At 43.0% G+C, this 20,842-nt stretch overlaps 1 protein-coding gene across 1 annotated transcript; it reads right to left on the bottom strand.

Annotated features, from left to right (window-relative positions):
* Window positions 1-550: 550 nt before the first annotated feature.
* On the bottom strand, window positions 551-19,701 carry LOC110535747 (solute carrier family 2, facilitated glucose transporter member 11-like). The gene is made up of 12 exons (XM_021620974.3): window positions 19,143-19,701; window positions 18,475-18,573; window positions 17,465-17,625; window positions 17,170-17,294; window positions 16,879-17,008; window positions 16,617-16,765; window positions 15,867-16,054; window positions 7,091-7,201; window positions 4,637-4,738; window positions 3,894-3,969; window positions 3,635-3,762; window positions 551-3,217 (listed from the first exon to the last, which is right to left on the bottom strand). The coding sequence occupies exons 1-12, from the start codon at window positions 19,209-19,211 to the stop codon at window positions 3,020-3,022; spliced, it is 1,536 nt and encodes a 511-aa protein (XP_021476649.1). The 5' UTR covers window positions 19,212-19,701; the 3' UTR covers window positions 551-3,019.
* Between the last annotated feature and the right edge of the window lie 1,141 nt (window positions 19,702-20,842).

Below are 20,842 nucleotides of genomic sequence, written 5' to 3' on the forward strand. Positions count from 1 at the left end.
AGCGGCAGATTTCCTCTTTTTACATTTTAGCTTAGGGTTTAAGAATTTTGTTCTAGTATAAAAGAACGCTTAAAATCTATTTTGTAAGTAAATGTTTGTAGTTCATGCTCCGTTTTTTAAAGTTTACATTATGGCTGTAAAAACAACAACATTCTTAAAGTTTTACACCGTCAGTTAAAATGTTATATTTACTTTAACCTAGATAATGAATTTACGTGATAACGCCATGCGAATATTACAAAGGCGTGATTACTAGGCTTTTAAATGAGAACTAAGTTTTTCCAGGAACGACCTAGGGGAGAGTTTCCGGGCACATGGCAGAAAGTACCCGCCGACTGGTAGTCATTCAGCTTGTACTTTACCATCTTTAGCTGTGACGTACTTGCAGGTTGACTTTTGTCAGTGCGATAGGTATGCATGAACAGGACGGGGCTCATTCTCAGAATGTACTTTTACGAAAATTGACCATTAGTTTGTGAGATATCAGTTGAGATCACAGCTTTGCAAATGTCTGTATATATAGCAGCAAGCATGAAGCACAGACTGAGCATGGGGTGCATCAGTTTCTTGTTTTAATTGACAAGGAATATATTAGGTTTCTTGTTTTAATTCACATGGAATATATATCTCCATCTGTATTTTCAATATAAAATGTATCCCTCAATTTCTGTAGTAACTTATTTTATTTGTATCTATACCCGTTATGGAATTTTCCTTCCTCTTTACCCTGAATTATTCAAACATCATAGTGTGGAAAAATATGTAAAACACAGGAAAATCACGTTTTCGACTACTGGGCCTAATAGAATAAACATGGAAAAAACAAATGTAGACATTAATAAATGCATTCATATAGCCTCTAAAATATTTTATACAATGGTGGGGGAGTGCCAAGATGGAGTTGGCTTCAAAACAGCGTCCCCTATCAGCCATTTGTTTCCTCAGCGGCAGTCGTGTCAGTGGCGGGTGTGACAGCGATGGTTGTGTCAGCGGTGGTCACGTCGCAAAACTAAGATGGTTCTGCCGAGTTCATCTTCAGAGTTATTCGAGGAAGGAAAGAGAGGATGAGTAACTGAGTAACTCATTGCGAGCTTATAGAACAGGGCTGTGGGCAGCTGAGCAGAAATGGAGGAAAATTAAACTTCTGGAGGACCTATCATCCTTTCATTCCCTCTTTTCTACCTTCTCTTCCTCTGTACCCGCTGCTAAAGCCACTTTCTATCACTCTAAATTTCAAGCTTTTGCCTCTAACACTAGGAAACTACTTTCCACCTTCTCCTCCCTCCTTAATCCTTCACCCCTCCCCCTTCTTCCTCCCTCTCCGCGGACGACTTTGTTAACCACTTTGAAAAGAAGGTTGACGACATCCACTCCTCATTTACTCAGCCTATTGAGTCCAATGGTCCCACACATATAGAGCTACCCTACACCTTGACCGCTTTCTTTCCTCCCTGGACCGCCCAACAACCTGCCCGCTCGTGGAGAGGATCTGTGTTTTCACCACATACTCACGACTGGTGTCCAAAGGGCTCGGTTCTAGGCCCTTTCCTTTTCTCACTATAAACTAAGTAACTCGGCTCTGTCATATCCGCAAATGGTCTCTCTATCATTGCTATGCGGATGACACTGAGCTACTACTCTCCTTCTCATGACACCCAGGTGGCGACACGCATCTCTGCAAGCCTGGCCGATATCTCAGCTTGGATGTTGGCCCACCACCTCAAGCTCAACCTCGACAAGATGGAGCTGCTCTTCCTCCCGGGGATGGCCTGCCCGCTCCAAGTCCTCTCCATCACGCTTGACTCCCTCCAAGAGTGCAAAGAACCTTGGTGGGACACTGGACAACACCCTTTCGTTCTCTGCAAACATCAAAGCAGTGACTCACTCCTGTAGATTCATGCTCTATAACGGCCATAGAGTACGACCCTACTTCACACAGGAAGTGGTGCAGGTCCTAATCCAGGCACTTGTCATCTCCCATCTGGACTACTGCAACTAGCTGTTGGTTGGCTCCCTGCTTGTGCCATCAAACCCCTGCAACTTATCCAGAACGCTGCAGCCCGCCTGGTGTTCAACCTTCCAAAGTTCTTCCATGTCACCCTGCTCCTCCACAGACTCCCCTGGCTTCCAGTCGAAGCTCGCATCCACTACAAGACCATTCTACTCTTCTCTGTCCTGGCACCCCAAAGGTGGAACCAGCTTCCCCCTGAAGCTATGACAGCAGTCTCTGTCCATCGTTAGAAAACATCTAAAACCCTACCTCTTCGAAGAATATCTTAAATAATCCTACAGCACCGACCCTCTCACCCCGACACCCCCCTCCCCCCCCAAAAACAGCCTTTTGTGAACAAATACTTACACTACTTTTTCCCCCCTTACTAGCTCTGACTTTGCTGATAGCTACATTATTGAGGAAAATACACTAACTGTAAGTCGCTCTGAATAAGAGTGTCCGCTAAATGAATAAAATGTCAAATGTAAATCTCATGCATACTGTATATAAATCATTGATCTGGACTTATCAGCAACATTAAAGGCATACTTAAGGATTTTGGCTTTGAGACCTTTTATCTACTTCCCCAGAGTCAGATTAGCATAATTTCTGGATTAGCATAATGTCTGGAAGTCTATGGTATCTGCTAGCAGATACCCATAGACTTTAAGTCATTGCGCTAACGTTTTTTTAGCAATTACGCTAGCACTAGTTAGCAATTTCCGTTAAACTGCACACAGACACATAAAAATGGTACCCCCGAGTTCATCTGACTCTGGGGAAGTAGATAAACGGCCTCATTGCCAACATCCCAGAGTATCCCTTTAACAGTACCTAGTTCATTTTGTTGTTACCTGTGTTCCAATTACTATAATGTCTACACTTCACAATCCCTGACGAAGAACACATATTCTGGAACTTTGTATCAATATGGCAATGAGATATTCATAGCACTGCCAGTTGTTGAATAATAAGTAATGTGGTACAAGTTTGACAAGTCCTTTCAGCAAACACGGGAGCTGTGTTTCACAGAGGGGTTGACAACAATGTTGTCCTTGGGCCGTCATCTGCGTTTGAAGCCTTCCTCTTATCTCCGGACTGGAACTCGGTATGGATCTCCAGGAAGGTTTTGTTCTTGGTCTCAGGGACTACCAGGAATATGTATACAGCCACCAAGACAGATATCACCAAGAACACCAGGAAACAGTACTGCTGCAACTTAGTCTGTGGAGGTAAAAGAGCAGACCAAACCCATCTAGAACCAGCTCTCAAAACAGCCATCTCTCCTAATTTTATATCAATCGACAGTACGGATCAAACTACTCTAGTATTGTATAACCTACTGTTACACAATGTATTTGTCTTTTTTATTTAACCTTTATTTAACTAGGCAAGTCAGTTAAGAACAAATTCTTATTTACAATGACAGCCTACCCTGGCCATACCCGGATGACGCTGGGCCAATTGTGCGCCGCCCTATGGGACTCCTAATCATGGCCGGGTGTGATACAGCCTGGATTCGAACCAGGGACTGTAGTGACGCCTCTTGCACTGAGATGCAGTGCCTTAGACAGCTGCGACACTAACCATACTCCTTCATTTAAAGGTTAAGTACCATGGATGCAAACACTTGGAACCTACCACAATAAATGGAAACACCATGCCAATGACGAAGAAGCTGAGCCAGTTCACGGACCCTCCGATCATGTACGCGGCAGGCCGACTGGTTTGTGTGAATAACTCGGTGGTCAAGATGTTTGTCACCCCACCTCCAAGGACAAAGCGAAGGTATAGTGTTAGTTTCAAATACATTTATAATCAGATAATAATATTGTTGCCAGATCACCCAAAGTTTGGCAATACTGGCATAAATGAGCGATAAGTAAGTTCTGTCGGTTACCTGGCCCCAAGCCAAAGCTGAGTATGAAAGCAAAGACGCATCCCATGCTAAGATAAGGCATCCATACGCCTGCTCCCTGCGTTCAACGAAAGAAGACAACAATTCGATCATAGAAAACTAGTGCTCTCAAAGTGGCCAGCCAAAGGCACAGTGCAGCCATTTTTATCTCAATATCAAATCATTTATGGGTAACAATTAAGTACCTTACTGTGATTGTTTTCAATTGCAATTGTCAAAAAGAAACAAAAATAGCTTCTTAGCATAGAGCAATTTCTAAAGCAATAATTTTGCTAGGACTGTCTGAGAGTGTGGAGTGGAAAACTGAAAACTATCTGTTATTGGCGGAGAGGTTTTGAACTTTCTTTTTTATTGGTCTATTAACTAATTTACTGCCGGGTGATGTGACCAGGCAGGCCTAAACTCCATTCCACCAAAACAGCCTAACATTTCAGGTCTTTTCAAACGACTCTTACACCAAAAGGGCATTCATTATCCTCATTTTTCAAATGTCACTGTATTATTCCAACCTCATAGTGTGGAAATATATATAAAACACAGGAAAATCACATTTTTGACTGCACTGGGGCTTGTTACCCAGAAATGATTTGATATTGAGATACAAATGGCGACATTGCGCCTTTTTTAAGGGTTGGTTTAATCAACCATAACTTAAGTGCAACACGGGTCTCTTATTCTGATTAATAAGAGACTGAAATGGAATTGTTAGATCAAAGATACTTTACTTGGAAGGTGAGGGTCAGAGTGAAGCAAATGCACCAGAAAGCCATTAGGGTGTACCCTCCGATGATAAGCACCTTTCGTCCCAGAGTTTCGATCAGCATGCCCTGAAAGACACAGCATCTCATATGGCATACCAGCAGAAGAATAAGATCGTGGAGAAATATAAGATCGGAGTTAAAATAACCTACAGATGTAGGATATTAATTTGATTAACCTGTTGCAAGATAATTTTCCTTTAATGCAGGACATTTAAAACCTGTAGTGTATTTGAGGGTTTTAAAGGCTTCTGAAGTTTGTAATTTCGACTTTAAAATTTCAGACTTGATTTCCCTTACGAAAAATGTATCAACTCCTACAAAAATGTCCATGAATTATAAATCCACATAATTCACATTTCCTGTTGCTGCAGGATTAAGATCCTACAGCTGTAGTCAACACATCTTAAATATGTTAGTCCACTCGATGAATAGTAACGTAAATCATAGCAGAGCATTCAATGAGAACAGTACTGTCATACCAGCATAACATGATGAAATTAGCGATCAGTCATTAACGAAGATTCTAAAAGACTCATAAATCCATGCAGAGGCATGGGGTTGTATGACATTTCCGCTCTACGATGGACTCCATGCATGCTACTAAATACTTGGAAATATACAGTACCAGTCAAAAGTTGACACACCTACTCATTCCAGGATTCTTCTTTATTTTGACTATTTTCTACATTGTAGAATCGTAGTGAAGACATCAAAACTATGAAATAACACATGGCATCATGTAATAACCCCAAAAAAAAGTGTTAAATGAATCTAAATATATTTTATATTTGAAACTCTTCAAAGTAGCCACCCTTTGCCTTGATGACAGCTTTGCACACTTGACATTCTCTCAACCAGCTAGTGTAACGAGTGCGCTGAGAGTCGCGAAGCAATTACAGGGAGTGAATATTTAATAAATGGAACATAATACAAAATAAGAAACACGAAGAGCACACAGACATGAAACTGAAATAATAACACCTGGGGAAGGAACCAAAGGGAGTGACATATGTAGGGAAGGTAATCAAGGAGGTGATGGAGTCCAGGTGAGTCTGATGACGCGCTGGTGAGTGTAACGATGGTGACAGGTGTGCGCCATCATGAGCATGAGGGACAGTATATGTGACAAGTAGTCACCTGGAATGCATTTAAATTAACAGGTGTGCCTTGTTTAAAAGTGAATTAAGTAATGCGTTTGAGCCACTCAGTTGTGACAAGGTAGGGGTGGTATACAGAAGATAACCCTATTTGGTAACAGACCAAGTCCATATTGTAGCAAGAACAGCTCAAATAAGCAAAGAGAAACAACAGTCCATCATTACTTTAAGACATGAAGGTCAGTCAATCTGAAAAATGTCAAATCCTTTGAAAGTTTCTTCAAGTGCAGTCACAAAAACCATCAAGCACTATGATGAAACTGGCTCTCATGAGGACCACCACAGGAAAGGAAGACCCAGAGGATAAGTTCAGTAGAGTTACCAGCCTCAGAAATTGCAGCCCAAATAAATGCTTCACAGAGTTCAAGTAACAGACACATCTCAACATCAACTGTTCAGATGAGACTGCGTGAATCAGGCCTTCATGGTTGACTTGCTGCAAAGAAACCACTACTAAAGGACACCAATAAGAAGAAGAGACTTGCTCGGGCCAAGAAACACAAGCAATGGACATTAGACCGGTGGAAATTTGTCCTTTGGTCTGAGTCCAAATTTGAGATTTTTGGTTCCAACTGTGTGTGTGCTTCCACCATGAAGCATGCAGGAGGAGGTGTGATGGTGTGGGGGTAATTTGCTGGTGATACTGTCTGTGATTTATTTAGAATTCAAGGCACACAGAACCAGCAAGGCTACCACAGCATTCTGCAGCGATACACCATCCAATCTGGTTTGCACTTAATTGGACTATCATTTGTTTTTCAACAGGACAATGACCCAAACACACCTCCAGGCTGTGTAAGGGCTATTTGGCCAAGAAGGAGAGTGATGGAGTGCTGCATCAGATGACCTGGACTCCACAATCACCCAACCTCAACCCAATTGAGATAGTTTGGGATGAGTTGGACCGCAGAGTGAATGAAAAGCAGCCAACAAGTGCTCAGCATGTGGGAACTCCTTCAAGACTGTTGGAAAAGCATTCCAGGTGAATACCTCATCAAGCTGGTTGAGAGAATGCAAAGAGTGTGCAAAGCTGTCATCAAGGCAAAAGGTGGCTACTTTGAAGAATCTAAAATCCCAAATATGTTTTGATTTGTTTAACACGTTTTTGGTTACTACATGATTCCATATGTGTTATTTCATAGTTTTGATGTCTTCACTATTATAATACAATGTAGAAAATAGTAAAAATAAAGAAAAACTATGAAAAACTACCTACTGTTAAATGGTACTGTATGTACTATGACCAATAGTTGACACTCACACAGGTAAGGGCAGTGAGGCATTCACAGGCTCCTGTGCCCACAGTTACGTAGGGTATGTTGACATCTGGAATTCCGGCCTCCTCAAACACATAATCTGTATAAAAATAAATCTGCAAGAGAGAGAGTAATAGAAAACAAAATGAAATCCCGGTCCTTCACATTATACCCTATAGTGTATAACAGGGATGGACAAGTTTGATGGGGGTGAGCTCAAATCTGAACTCATCATGCAGTCAGAACGAGCCCTAGCCTTTTGGGGCCCTAAGTAAAATTTTGTTGGGGGGAGTTGATCCGCAAGCCTACAAAAGGGGGGCGGCAGCCAGTTGCCTATACCTGGTGTATTACATATCATATCACAGTTGAAGTCGGAAGTTTACATACACCTTAGCCAAATACATTTAAACTCAGTCTTTCACAATTCCTGACATTTAATCCTAGTAAAAATTCCCTGTCTTAGGTCAGTTAGGATCACCACTTTATATTAAGAATGTGAAATGTCAGAATAATAGTAGAGAGAATGGTTTATTTCAGCTTTTATGTCTTTCATCACATTCCCAGCGGGTCAGAAGTTTACATACAGTTAATTAGTATTTTGTAGCATTGCCTTTAAATTGTTTAACTTGGGTCAAATGTTTCGGGTGGCCTTCCACAATTTCCCACAATAAGTTGGGTGATTTTTGGCCCATTCCTCTTGACAGAGCTGGTGTAACTGAGTCAGGTTTATAGGCCTCCTTGCTCGCACACGCTTTTTCAGTTCTGCCCACAAATTTTCTATAGGATTGAGGTCAGGGCTTTGTGATGGCCACTCCAATACCTTGACTTTGTTGTCCTTAAGCCATTTTGCCACAACTTTGGAAGTACGCTTGGGGTCATTGTCCATTTGGAAGACCCATTTGCGACCAAGCTTTAACTTCCTGACTGATGTCTTGAGATGTTTCTTCAATATATCCACATCATTTTCCATTCCTCATGATGCCATCTATTTCGTGAAGTGCACCAGTCCCTCCTGCAGCAAAGCACCACCACAACATGATGTTGCCACCGCCGTGCTTCACGGTTGGGATGGTATTCTTCGGCTTGCAAGCCTCCCCCTTTTTCCTCCAAACATAGCGATGATCATTATGGCCAAACAGTTCTATTTTTGTTTCATCAGACCAGAGGACATTTCACCAAAGATCATGATCTTTGTCCCCATGTGCAGTTGCAAACCATAGCCTGTTTTTTTATGGCCGTTTTGGAGCAGTGGCTTCTTCCTTGCTGAGCGGCCTTTCAGGTTATGTCGATATAGGACTAATTTTACTGTGGATATAGATACTTTTGTACCTGTTTCCTCCAGCATCTTCACAAGGTCCTTTGCTGTTGTTCTGGGATTGATTTGCACTTTTCACACCAAAGTACGTTCATCTCTAGGAGACAGAACGTGTCTCCTTCCTGAGCGGTATGACGGCTGCGTGGTCCAATGGTGTTTATACTTGCGTACTATTGTTTGTACAGATGAACGTGGTACCTTCAGGCGTTTGGAAATTGCTCCCAAGGATGAACCAGACTTGTAGAGGTCTACAATTTTTTCGGAGGTCTTGGCTGATTTCTTTTGATTTTCCCATGATTTCAAGCAAAGAGGCACTGAGTTTGAAGGTAGGCTTTGAAATACATACACATATACTCCTCCAATTGACTCAAATGATGTCAATTAGCCTATCAGAAGCTTCTAAAGCCATGACATAATTTTCTGCAATTTTCCAAGCTGTTTAAAGTCACAGTCAACTTAGTGTATGTAAACTTCTGACCCACTGGAATTGTGATAGAGTGAATGATGTGAAAAAATTAAGTGAAATAATCTACTTTGTGTGTCATAATCTACTTTGTGTGACATCTGAAGGTACCACAAAGTAGATGTCCTAACCAACTTTTTTTATTTAATTTATTTATTTTATTTCACCTTTATTTAACCAGGTAGGCTAGTTGAGAACAAGTTCTCATTTACAACTGTGACCTGGCCAAGATAAAGCAAAGCAGCGCGACACAAACAACAACACAGAGTTACACATGGAATAAACAAACATACAGTCAATAATAGAATAGAGAAAGTCTATATACAGTGTGTGCAAATGAGATGAGTGAGGCAATAAATAGGCCATAGTGGCAAAATTATTACAGTATGGCAAATTAAACACTGGGGTGATAGATGTGCAGAAGATGAGTGTGCAAGTAGCGGTACTGGGGCGCAAAGGAGTAAAATAAATGAAATATATAACAATATCAAATCAAATGTATTTTATAGACCTTCTTACATCAGCTGATATCTCAAAGTGCTGTACAGAAACCCAGCCTAAAACCCCAAACAGCAAGCAATGCAGGTGTAGAAGCACTATGGTGATGGATAGGCTAGTTGGATTGGCTATGTACAGGTGCAGTGATCTGTGAGCTGCTCTGACAGCTGGTGCTTAAAGCTAGAGAGGGAGATATATCTCCAGCTTCAGTGATTTTTGAAGTTCGTTCCAGTCATTGGCAGCAGAGAACTGGAAGGAAAGGCGTCCAAAGGAGGAATTGGCTTTGGGGGTGACCAGGGAATTATACCTGCTGGAGCGCGTGCTGCGGTTGGGTTCTGCTATGGTGACCAGTGAGCTGAGATAAGACAGGGCTTTGCCTAGCAACGACTTATAGATGACCTGGAGCCAGTGGGTTTGGTGACGGATATGAAGCAAGGGCCAGCAAACCAGAGCATACAGGTCGCAGTGGTGGGTAGTATATGGGGCTTTGGTGACAATACGGATGGCACTGTGATAGACTGCATCCAATTTACTGAGTAGAGTGTTGGAGGCTATTTTGTAAATGACATTGCCGAAGTCAAGGATCGGTAGGATAGTCAGTTTTACTAGGGTATGTTTGGCAGCATGAGTGAAGGATGCTTTGTTGCGAAATAGAAGCTGATTCTAGATTTAATTTTGGATTGGAGATGCTTAATGTGAGTCTGGAAGGAGAGTTTACAGTCTAACCAGACACCTAGGTATTTGTAGTTGTCTACATATTCTAAGTCAGAACCGTCCAGAGTAGTGATGCTGGATGGCTGGGTAGGTGTGGGCAGCGATCAGTTGAAGAGCATGCATTTAGTTTTGCTTGCATTTAAGAGCAGTTGGAGGCCACGGAAGGAGAGTTGTATGGCATTGAAGCTTGTCTGGAGGTTAGTTAACACAATGTCCAAAGAAGGGCCAGAAGTATACAGAGTGGTGTCGTCTGCGTAGAGGTGGATCAGAGAATCACCAGCAGCGAGAGCAACATCATTGATGTATACAGAGAAAAAAGTTGGCCTGAGAATTGAACCCTGTGGCACCCCCATAGAGCCTGCCAGAGGTCCGGACAACAGGCCCTCCGATTTGACACACTGAACTCTGTCAGAGAAGTAGTTGGTGAACCAGGCGAGGCAGTCATTTGAGAAACCAAGGCTGTTGATAAGAATGTGGTGATTAACAGAGACGAAAGCCTTGGCCAGGTCGATGAATAGAGCTGCACAGTATTGTGTCTTGGTGGTTATGATATCGTTTAGGACCTTGAGCGTGGCTTGAGGTGAACCCATGACCAGCTCGGAAACCAGATTGCATAGTGGAGAAGGTACGGTGGGATTCTAAATGGTCGGTGAACTGTCTGCTTTCGAAGAACTTAGAAAGGCAGGGTAGGATAGATATAGGTCTGTAGCAGTTTGGGTCAAGAGGGTCTCCCCCTTTGTAGAGGGGGATGACCGCGGCAGCTTTCCAATCTTTGGGGATCTCGGACGATAGGTTGAACAAGCTAGTAATAGGGATTACAACCATTTCAGCTTGTCTAGCCCTTACTGAATATAAGAGCAGCGTCAACTCACCATCAGTACGACCAAGAATAGAACTTTCCCAAAGCGGATCCTGTGTTCTGCCTTTCACCTAGGACAACGGAATTGATCCCAGCCGGCGACCCAAAACAACGACTTCGTAAAAGAGGGAAACGAAGCGGTCTTCTGGTCAGACTCCGGAGACGGGCACATCGCGCAACACTCCCTAGCATACTTCTCGCCAATGTCCAGTCTCTTGACAACAAGGTTGATGAAATCCGAGCAAGGGTAGAATTCCGGAGGGACATCAGAGACTGTAACGTTCTTTGCTTCACGGAAACATGGCTCACTCGAGAGACGCTATCGGAGTCGGTGCAGCCAGCTGGTTTCCCAACGCATCGCGCCGACAGAAACAAACATCTTTCTGGTAAGAAGAGGGGCGGGGGCGTATGCTTTATGGTTAACGAGACATGGTGTGGTCACAACAACATACAGGAACTCAAGTCCTTCTGTTCACCTGATTTAGAAATCCTCACAATCAAATGTCGACCGCATTATCTGCCAAGGGAATTCTCTTCGATTATAATCGATAAATATTCCCCCCCAAGCAGACACATCCATGGCTCTGAACTAACTTTATTTGACTCTTTGCAAACTGGAATCCACATATCCTGAGGCTGCATTCATTGTAGCTGGGGATTTTAACAAGGCTAATCTGAAAACAAGACTCCATAAATTGTATCAGCATATTGATTGCGCAACCAGGGCTGGTAAAACCTTGGATCATTGCTATTCTAACTTCCGCGACGCATATAAGGCCCTCCCCCGCCCTCCTTTCGGAAAAGCTGACCACGACTCCATTTTGTTGCTCCCTGCCTGCAGCCAGAAGCTAAAACAAGAAGCTCCCGCACTGAGGTCTGTTCAACGCTGGTCCGACCAATCTGATTCCACGCTCCAAGACTGCTTCCATCACGTGGACTGGGATATGTTTCGTATTGCGTCAAACAACAACATTGACGAATACGCTGATTCGGTGAGCGAGGTCATTAGAACGTGCGTTGAAGATGTCGTTCCCATAGCAGCGATTAAAACATTCCCAAACCAGAAACCGTGGATTGATGGCAGCATTCGCTTGAAACTGAAAGCGCGAACCACTGCTTTTAATCAGGGCAAGGTGACCGGAAACATGACCGAATACAAACAGTGTAGCTATTCCCTCCGCAAGGCAATCAAACAAGCTAAGTGTCAGTATAGAGACAAAGTAGAATCGCAATTCAACGGCTCAGACACAAGAGGTATGTGGCAGGGTCTACAGTCAATCACGGATTACAAAAAGAAAACCAGCCCAGTCACGGACCAGGATGCCTTGCTCCCAGGCAGACTAAATCCCTTTTTTGCCCACTTTGAGGACAATACAGTGCCACTGACACGGCCCGCAACGAAAACATGCGGACTCTCCTTCACTGCAGCCGAGGTGAGTAAAACATTTAAACGTGTTAACCCTCGCAAGGCTGCAGGCCCAGACGGCATCCTCAGCCGCGCCCTCAGAGCATGCGCAGACCAGCTGGCTGGTGTGTTTACGGACATATTCAATCAATCCTTATCCCAGTCTGCTGTTCCCACATGCTTCAAGAGGGCCACCATTGTTCCTGTTCCCAAGAAATCTAAGGTAACTGAACTAAACGACTACCGCCAGTAGCACTAACTTCCGTCATCATGAAGTGCTTTGAGAGACTAGTCAAGGACCATATCACCTCCACCCTACCTGACACCCTAGACCCACTCCAATTTGCTTACCGCCCAAATAGGTCCACAGACGATGCAATCTCAACCACACTGCACACTGCCCTAACCCATCTGGACAAGAGGAATACCTATGTGAGAATTCTGTTCATCTACAGCTCAGCATTTAACACCATAGTACCCTCCAAACTCGTCATCAAGCTCGAGACCCTGGGTCTCGACCCCGCCCTGTGCAACTGGGTACTGGACTTCCTGACGGGCCGCCCCCAGGTGGTGAGGATAGGTAACAACATCTCCACCCCGCTGATCCTCAACACTGGGGCCCCACAAGGGTGCGTTCTGAGCCCTCTCCTGTACTCCCTGTTCACCCACAACTGCGTGGCCACGCACGCCTCCAACTCAATCATCAAGTTTGCGGACGACACAACAGTGGTAGGCTTGATTACCAACAACGACGAGACGGCCTACAGGGAGGAGGTGAGGGCCCTCGGAGTGTGGTGTCAGGAAAATAACCTCACACTCAACGTCAACAAAACTAAGGAGATTATTGTGGACTTCAGGAAACAGCAGAGGGAACACCCCCCTATCCACATCGATGGGACAGTAGTGGAGAGGGTAGTAAGTTTTAAGTTCCTCGGTGTACACATCACAGACAAACTGAATTGGTTCACCCACAACCTCAGGAGGCTGAAGAAATTTGGCTTGTCACCAAAAGCACTCACAAACTTCTACAGATGCACAATCGAGAGCATCCTGTCGGGCTGTATCACCGCCTGGTACGGCAACTGCCCCGCCCACAACCGTAAGGCTCTCCAGAGGGTAGTGAGGTCTGCACAACGCATCACCGGGGGCAAACTGCCTGCCCTCCAGGACACCTACACCACCCGATGTCACAGGAAGGCCATAAAGATCATCAAGGACATCAACCACCCGAGCCACTGCCTGTTCACCCCGCGATCATCCAGAAGGCGAGGTCAGTACAGGTGCATCAAAGCTGGGACCGAGAGACTGAAAAACAGCTTCTATCTCAAGGCCATCAGACTGTTAAACAGCCACCACTAACATTGAGTGGCTGCTGCCAACACACCGACTCAACTCCAGCCACTTTAATAATGGGAATGGATGGGAATTTATGTAAAATATATCACTAGCCACTTTAAATAATGCTACTTAATATAATGTTTACATACCCTACATTATTCATCTCATATGTATACGTATATACTGTACTCTATATCATCTACTGCATCTTTATGTAATACATGTGTCACTAGCCACTTTAAACTATGCCACTTTGTTTACATACTCATCTCATATGTATATACTGTACTCGATACCATCTACTGCATCTTGCCTATGCCGCTCTGTACCATCACTCATTGTACATATTCTTTATCCCTTTACACTTGTGTGTATAAGGTAGTAGTTTTGGAATTGTTAGTTAGATTACTCGTTGGTTATTACTGCATTGTCGGAACTAGAAGCACAAGCATTTCGCTACACTCGCATTAACATCTGCTAACCATGTGTATGTGACAAATACATTTGATTTGATTTGATTTGTAGGGGTCCAGATTTTGCAGCTCTATCAGAACATCAGTTTTCTGGTTTTGGGTGAAGGAGAAATGGGGGAGGCTTGGGCAAGTTGCAGTGAGTGGTGCAGGGCTGTTGACCGGGGTAGGGGTAGCCAGGTGGAAAGCATGGCCAGCCGTGTAAAAATGCTTATTGAAATTCTCAATTATCGCGGATTTATCGTTGGTGACAATGTTTCCTAGCCTCAGTGCAGTGGGCAGCTGGGAGGAGGTGCTCTTATTCTCCATGGACTTTACAGTGTCCCATACATTTTTGGAGTTAGTGCTACAGGATGCAAATTTCTGTTTGATAAAGCTAGCCTTTGCTTTCCTAACTGCCTGTGTATATTGGTTCCTAACTTCCCTGAAACGTTGCATATCGCGGGGCTATTCGATGCTACTGCAGTACGCCACAGGATGTTTTTGTGCTGGTCGAGGGCAGTCAGGTCTGGAGTGAAACAAGGGCTATATCTGTTCCTGGTTCTACATTTTTTGAATGGGGCATGCTTATTTAAGATGGTGAGGAAAGCACTTTTAAATAATAACCAGGCATCCTCTACTGACGGAATGAGGTCTATATCCTTCCAGGATACCCGGGTCAGGTCGATTAGAAAGGCCTGCTCGATGAAGTGTTTTAGGGAGCGTTTGACAGTGGTGAGGGGTAGTTGCTTGACCGCAGACCCATTACGGACGCAGGCAATGAGGCAGTGATCGCTGAGATCCTGGTTGAAGACAGCAGAGGTGTATTTGGAGGGCAGGTTGGTTAGGATGATATCTATGAGGGTGCCCGTGTTTACAGATTTGGGGTTGTACCTGGTGGGTTCATTGATCATTTGTGTGAGATTGAGAGCATCAAGCTTAGATTGTAGGATGGCCGGAGTGTTAAGCATGTCCTAGTTTAGGTCACCTAACAGCACGAGCTCTGAAGATAGATGGGGGGCAATCAATTCACATATGGTGTCCAGGGCACAGCTGGGGGCAGGTGGTCTATAGCAAGCGGCAACGGTAAGAGACTTGTTTCTGGAGAGGTGGACTTTTAAAAGTAGAAGCTCAAATTGTTTGGGCACTGACCTGGATAGTAAGACAGAACTCGCCCCCTTTGGCAGTTCTATCTTGTCAGAAAATGTTATAGTTAGGGATGGAAAGGTTTTTGGTGGTCTTCCTAATCCAAGATTCAGACACGGCTAGGACATCCGGGTTGGCAGAGTGTGCTAGGGCAGTGAATAAAACAAACTTAGGGAGGAGGCTTCTAATGTTAACATGCATGAAACCAAGGCTTTTACGGTTACAGAAGTCAAGAAATGAGAGCGCCTGGGGAATGGAAGTGTTAACCTACACATCACCCAAGGAACAGAGGAGGAGTAGGATAAGGGTACGGCTAAAGGCTAAAAGAACTGGTCGTCTAGTACGTTCAGAACAGAGAATAAAAGAGGGGGGGGGGGGGGTCGCCCAGGGAGCCATACAAGCTAGATCCGCCACCGTGTATGCCCTATAACAATCTGTATGTCCTGCAGGTATATTAATTTAACATGAGAATTCTGTGAATGGAATATTGTACATTTAAACCAACTTCTTCTGATTTGAGTTCATACTGATAAACGTTGCACCCCCGAGGGGACATAGGGTCATGTGTGGAAATGTGGTCTGTTGCTAACATACAGCGTTGATGCCGTTGAGCTGCTGGGCAGCGTTGAGCAGGATGATGGTGAGGACTTGCCAGCGGAGGCTGCGGTCCATGAACAGCTGCCACGGCTTCTTGGGTTTAATGCCAATGGCGTTGACCCTCTCCCTCTCCATGTCCTCCCGCTCGCGATCAAAGTTATCCGTGCCGTGGAGTTGCTTCATCGCTGTCCACAGGAAACACAAGACACAGCTCACATGGTCTCTTTCCACTCCACGCTTCATTTATTATCCCTCACACTCATAACAGGAATCCACCCAGCCAGCGTAACAAAACCAAAGCAGACAGACACAGTGGGATACACAGAGGTATTTATTTGATTAGCAAGGATTGTGTGACTAATGAGAGACATTGCCTATTCGCAGTGTAACTTGCTGTTACAGTATGCACTGCAGTCATGTGCTTGACCCAGTATGTCTCTCAAGGGGAAAGATTTGTATAATTTATGTTTCCCGTCCCTTCTAATCTCAGATAAAGGAAGAATCATCACCCCCTCCAAACTTTCCATCATGTCAAATCAATGTTCAGGTATGGAGTGACACAGGTCGGCTCTCTTTTTTTAGATGAATGATCGTAGGTTACGTTACAATTTAGGTTTGCAGACTTGGATCCTGCTTTTTCGCTAAAACAACTGTTTTCTGTCCCAATAGTTTTCAGCACGATGACTGTTGTCAGTCCTTATGTGGTAGATATTATGGTAGATATTTTGACATGTGATTGGAACATACCTTTTCTACATCCAACGTCATCCCCTCTGTCGATCAACAGGTAGCGAGGGCTCTCTGGGAACCAGGGCAGTATGAGGAGCTGCAGGAACGCTGGGATACAGGTGGTGCAGAGCAGGATGGGCCAGTGTTCTTCTTTACCGAGGAGCTCCCTGCAGGATCATAGACACTCATTATAGGAACCTACACAAGACGTTATGCGCAGTCTTCATTTCAAAGTACTCTGGAAGTTAGTAGGCAATAGTCCAGGATGATCTAAACTTACTTAAGCCCAATCACCTGTCCAGTAAGGATGCCCCCGGTGATGAAAATAGAAGTCCCCATTGCCATGGCACCACGAAGTGCCCTTGGGGCGATTTCCCCCAGATACAGTGGCTGAACGCATATGCCGATACCTGGCAATCAGCATATTATTAGAACAAAGTGTGGCACATTAACTTACAGACAAGACAAAACCTTCAATAAATATACATTTTTCAACACATCCAGCTAAGAAATAAAGACTGCAAACTACTGATGTCAACACTTCCCTTGACTAACGCACTAACATATTTACCCGCATTTACTCCTGTGAAAAATCGTCCAACGATGAGCAGTTCAAATAATCCAGTGGGGTAGCTCAGGCCCATCAACAGAGCAGCCAGTAAGGCAAATGCGTTGTTCATCATTAGTGTCCCCTTTCTTTGACACAGAATAATTGCCGTTAATTAAACTTGTATTGAAAGTGCCTTGTTTGGCGGGAAAGAATGCATGCAGTCTAATGGCTATTGCCAAAACAGTAATAGCCTATGTGTAAACACAAATATCCAAATGAGGATTCAAGCCATTATTAACAAAACACTTCTTTATACCTCCCAAATCGAATGGCCAGTGTTCCACCTATAGTTGCTCCAATGAATCCTCCTATTGTGAAAATGGACACGATGTTGGACCACAGGAGAGTGAGGTATTGCTCTGAGATGTCCTCATCATAGCGCTCCAGCCAGGTTTGGTTGATGAAATTCTGCACAGACTGGGAAAAAAGCACCCCTAACTCAACATAGCCTTGAAAAGCAGATGCACTGCTCACAGCTGAAATGGAATCGTAATTTGCATAACTTAAGAACGTATTATACCTCTGAATGTGTGTGAGAAATGTACCAACACACAGCAATTGCACAATACTGAAATGGCATGGTAGAATTAATCTCTTTTTACTCAAAAGGGTTCCATGTTACATGCTCGTAAGTGTTATTTTTTGCTGTTGTCATGATTCCCTTGTAAATGTGCCCTAAGATTTACATGGAGCCTCCAGGGCTGTGTGTGACTGCTTAGACGGACTGATTTCTGAACACACAGACATGGTTTAATGAGGACAGACTACAAATGATTATCCGATGTCAGTATCATCTTCTCATGAATTCAATAACACCAAAACATGTTCTATTTAGCCATCTAGGTATATTAAACTTAAAGGAGCAATCTGCGGTTGAAACAATGACAAAATGTAATAACCCTCCACTGTTTCAGTAAAAAGCTGAGGGAGGGGTCTGGATAAATGTAACCAAGCTCAAATTCATAGACAGAGCTATTGATGCAACGGCTGACCATCAACGACATACAAATGATAGTTTAAACCATGTTTTAAGGCTATACAGTGTTTACATGTACTTTGTCTACAAACATTGGAATAAAATAATCTCACATTTTGGGTTGTGACGGGGTACAGCAGTTGAACTAAGGGGCATTTACAAGTTACATTCTTAAGGAATAAGTAGGTCCATATCCTTAATTAAGTCCCAAAATGGATGTAGCAACTTCAGACCCCCCCCCCCCCCCCCCTTTTTTTTTAAGTAGACACATATTGACCATAATGTCTTACCTTGGTGGGGGCATTGATGACTGAAATATTATAACCATATTGAAAGGTTCCTCCAATGCAAGCTGCACAAACTGCCAGTAGAAGGGATTTGTTCGGACGCTGAAACCAATAACACACATAATTGGTGGTTTAGCATCAGATGGTACGTTCAGATTCTGTGCTGTACTTTTCAACTTTCAGCATTGAACAGAAAAAGGATAACTCTCACGGGTGTAGCCCAATCACGGTCATATTTTGCTATTAGATAGCTGTTAGACGTTCAAATGAGGCACAAATACATATCAAATATATTTTTAGCTTAGGTTAATAATTACAATAGCCAAGTGTAGACAATGAAATAGGCTATTGGTTTCTTTAAATAACTTTGTAATAATTGGAGTCCCTGTTTGCAGGTGAAGGACACCAAAAACAGTGGGCTTAGTTAGTTTAAAACAAGATATGCAGTATAATACATGTATTTATTATTTAGCATTGATTAAATATAACTTATAATTCACACTAATGATAATAATAATAACAACAACACCAATAATAATAATGACAATACATGTGTTATCACGGTTGTTATTATTACTAATATAGCAATAACACTTCTTCTTCTTCATTATTATTATTATTATTATTATTATTATTATTATTATTATTATTATTATAATTATTATGCATACCTTAATTTTCTTTTTTGTTTCTTTGCTGCCTTCAAGCAAAAATTGATATTCCGTATCTCCTTTAGTCATTTTGAGTCCTGCTTTTTGTTTTATCTTACAGTATGTCCAACTTCAGATTGTACACAGGTTTTTCTGTCTAGCCAAAGGCAAAGTGCAAAAGTTGCTCTCTCCTAGGCTAATGTAGACCACTCATCCTCAAGTGGAGTGCCTTTCGAGGATGTGGTCGGGCTGCGCCATAAATATGGTGAGGATAATACAATTGATCAGTTGTTCCTTGGATGACCCAGTGTCTCCTCATCGGAGCATAACATTGCATTACAGACTTCTCTCTTTTTTACGAGTGGGAAACTCTGCACTCTTTAGACACAGTAACTATTAAATATGCCATGAAACACATTTCTCTATCACACATCGGTTACAGATAATACATTTTGTGCGGATATCTTCATCAAGCAGTAGGCTATTTTTACCTTTCACATGAATAAAAGGCCTACCTCTTTCTTTAAATCTGCAGACACTTCATTGCTATCCATTTTGAATTTCGTTCATTGAGCCCAACAAATAAAAAGGCACTATTTATTCAAGTAAAGCAACTGCAGCCTACTTATGGATTAAACCTGGGCTATTTATGGTCTGGTCACACCCATACTAGTTGTAGGTGTGATGATTCCATTGTAGCCTAGGCTGTGTTATTATCACTTGTATGAAGGTGTTTAATGAACTCTTGACAGCATTCCTTTAGGTTACTCTGTGCTATCAGTAGGCCTATGAAAGGTGCAATTTCAAAGGTATAGCCCAGGTCTTATTTGAAAACCATGCACGAAAACGAAGAAGAGGTATATTGAGTTATTGGATTTGACCTATTTTATGGTCATCAGTGTGGCAATTTTCCTTTTTGATTATAAAGACCTCATTGTTTGTGAAGTCAAGTGACCAGAAAAGCTCATAAGCCCCTTCTTGGTCAGCAGGATGGTCATTCCACTGTTTCCGGATAGGCTACATGCCATTGCTAGAATTTCAATGATTTCCATTTCTACATTAATTTTCACAATGGAAAAAAACTGAAACCTCTTTCTTCAGTTTATTGACTATAGCCTATAGAGCCTAGGGACTACAGACCTTTCACTAGACCTACGGTATACAGTGGGGCAAAAAAGTATTTAATCAGCCACCAATTGTGCAAGTTCACCCACTTAAAAAGATGAGAGAGGCCTGTAATTTTCATCATAGGTACACTTCAACTATGACAGACAAAATGAGAAAAAAAATCCAGAAAATCACATTGTAATGAATTTATTTGCAAATTCTGGTGGAAAATAAGTATTTGGTCACCTACAAACAAGCAAGATTTCTGGCTCTCAAAGACCTGTAACTTCTTCTTTAAGAGGCTTCTCTGTCCTCCACTCGTTACCTGTATTAATGGCACCTGTTTGAACTTGTTATCAGTATAAAAGACACCTGTCCACAACCTCAAACAGTCACACTCCAAACTCCACTATGGCCAAGACCAAAGAGCTGTCAAAGGACACCAGAAACAAAATTGTAGACCTGCACCAGGCTGGGAAGACTGAATCTGCAATAGGTAAGCAGCTTGGTTTGAAGAAATCAACTGTGGGAGCAATTATTAGGAAATGGAAGACATACAAGACCACTGATAATCTCCCTCGATCTGGGGCTCCACGCAAGATCTCACCCCGTGG

Source organism: Oncorhynchus mykiss, chromosome 11 (genome assembly GCF_057628025.1).
Source record: "Oncorhynchus mykiss isolate SJ-2025 chromosome 11, ASM5762802v1, whole genome shotgun sequence".
In the NCBI taxonomy this organism is placed as follows: domain Eukaryota; kingdom Metazoa; phylum Chordata; class Actinopteri; order Salmoniformes; family Salmonidae; genus Oncorhynchus; species Oncorhynchus mykiss.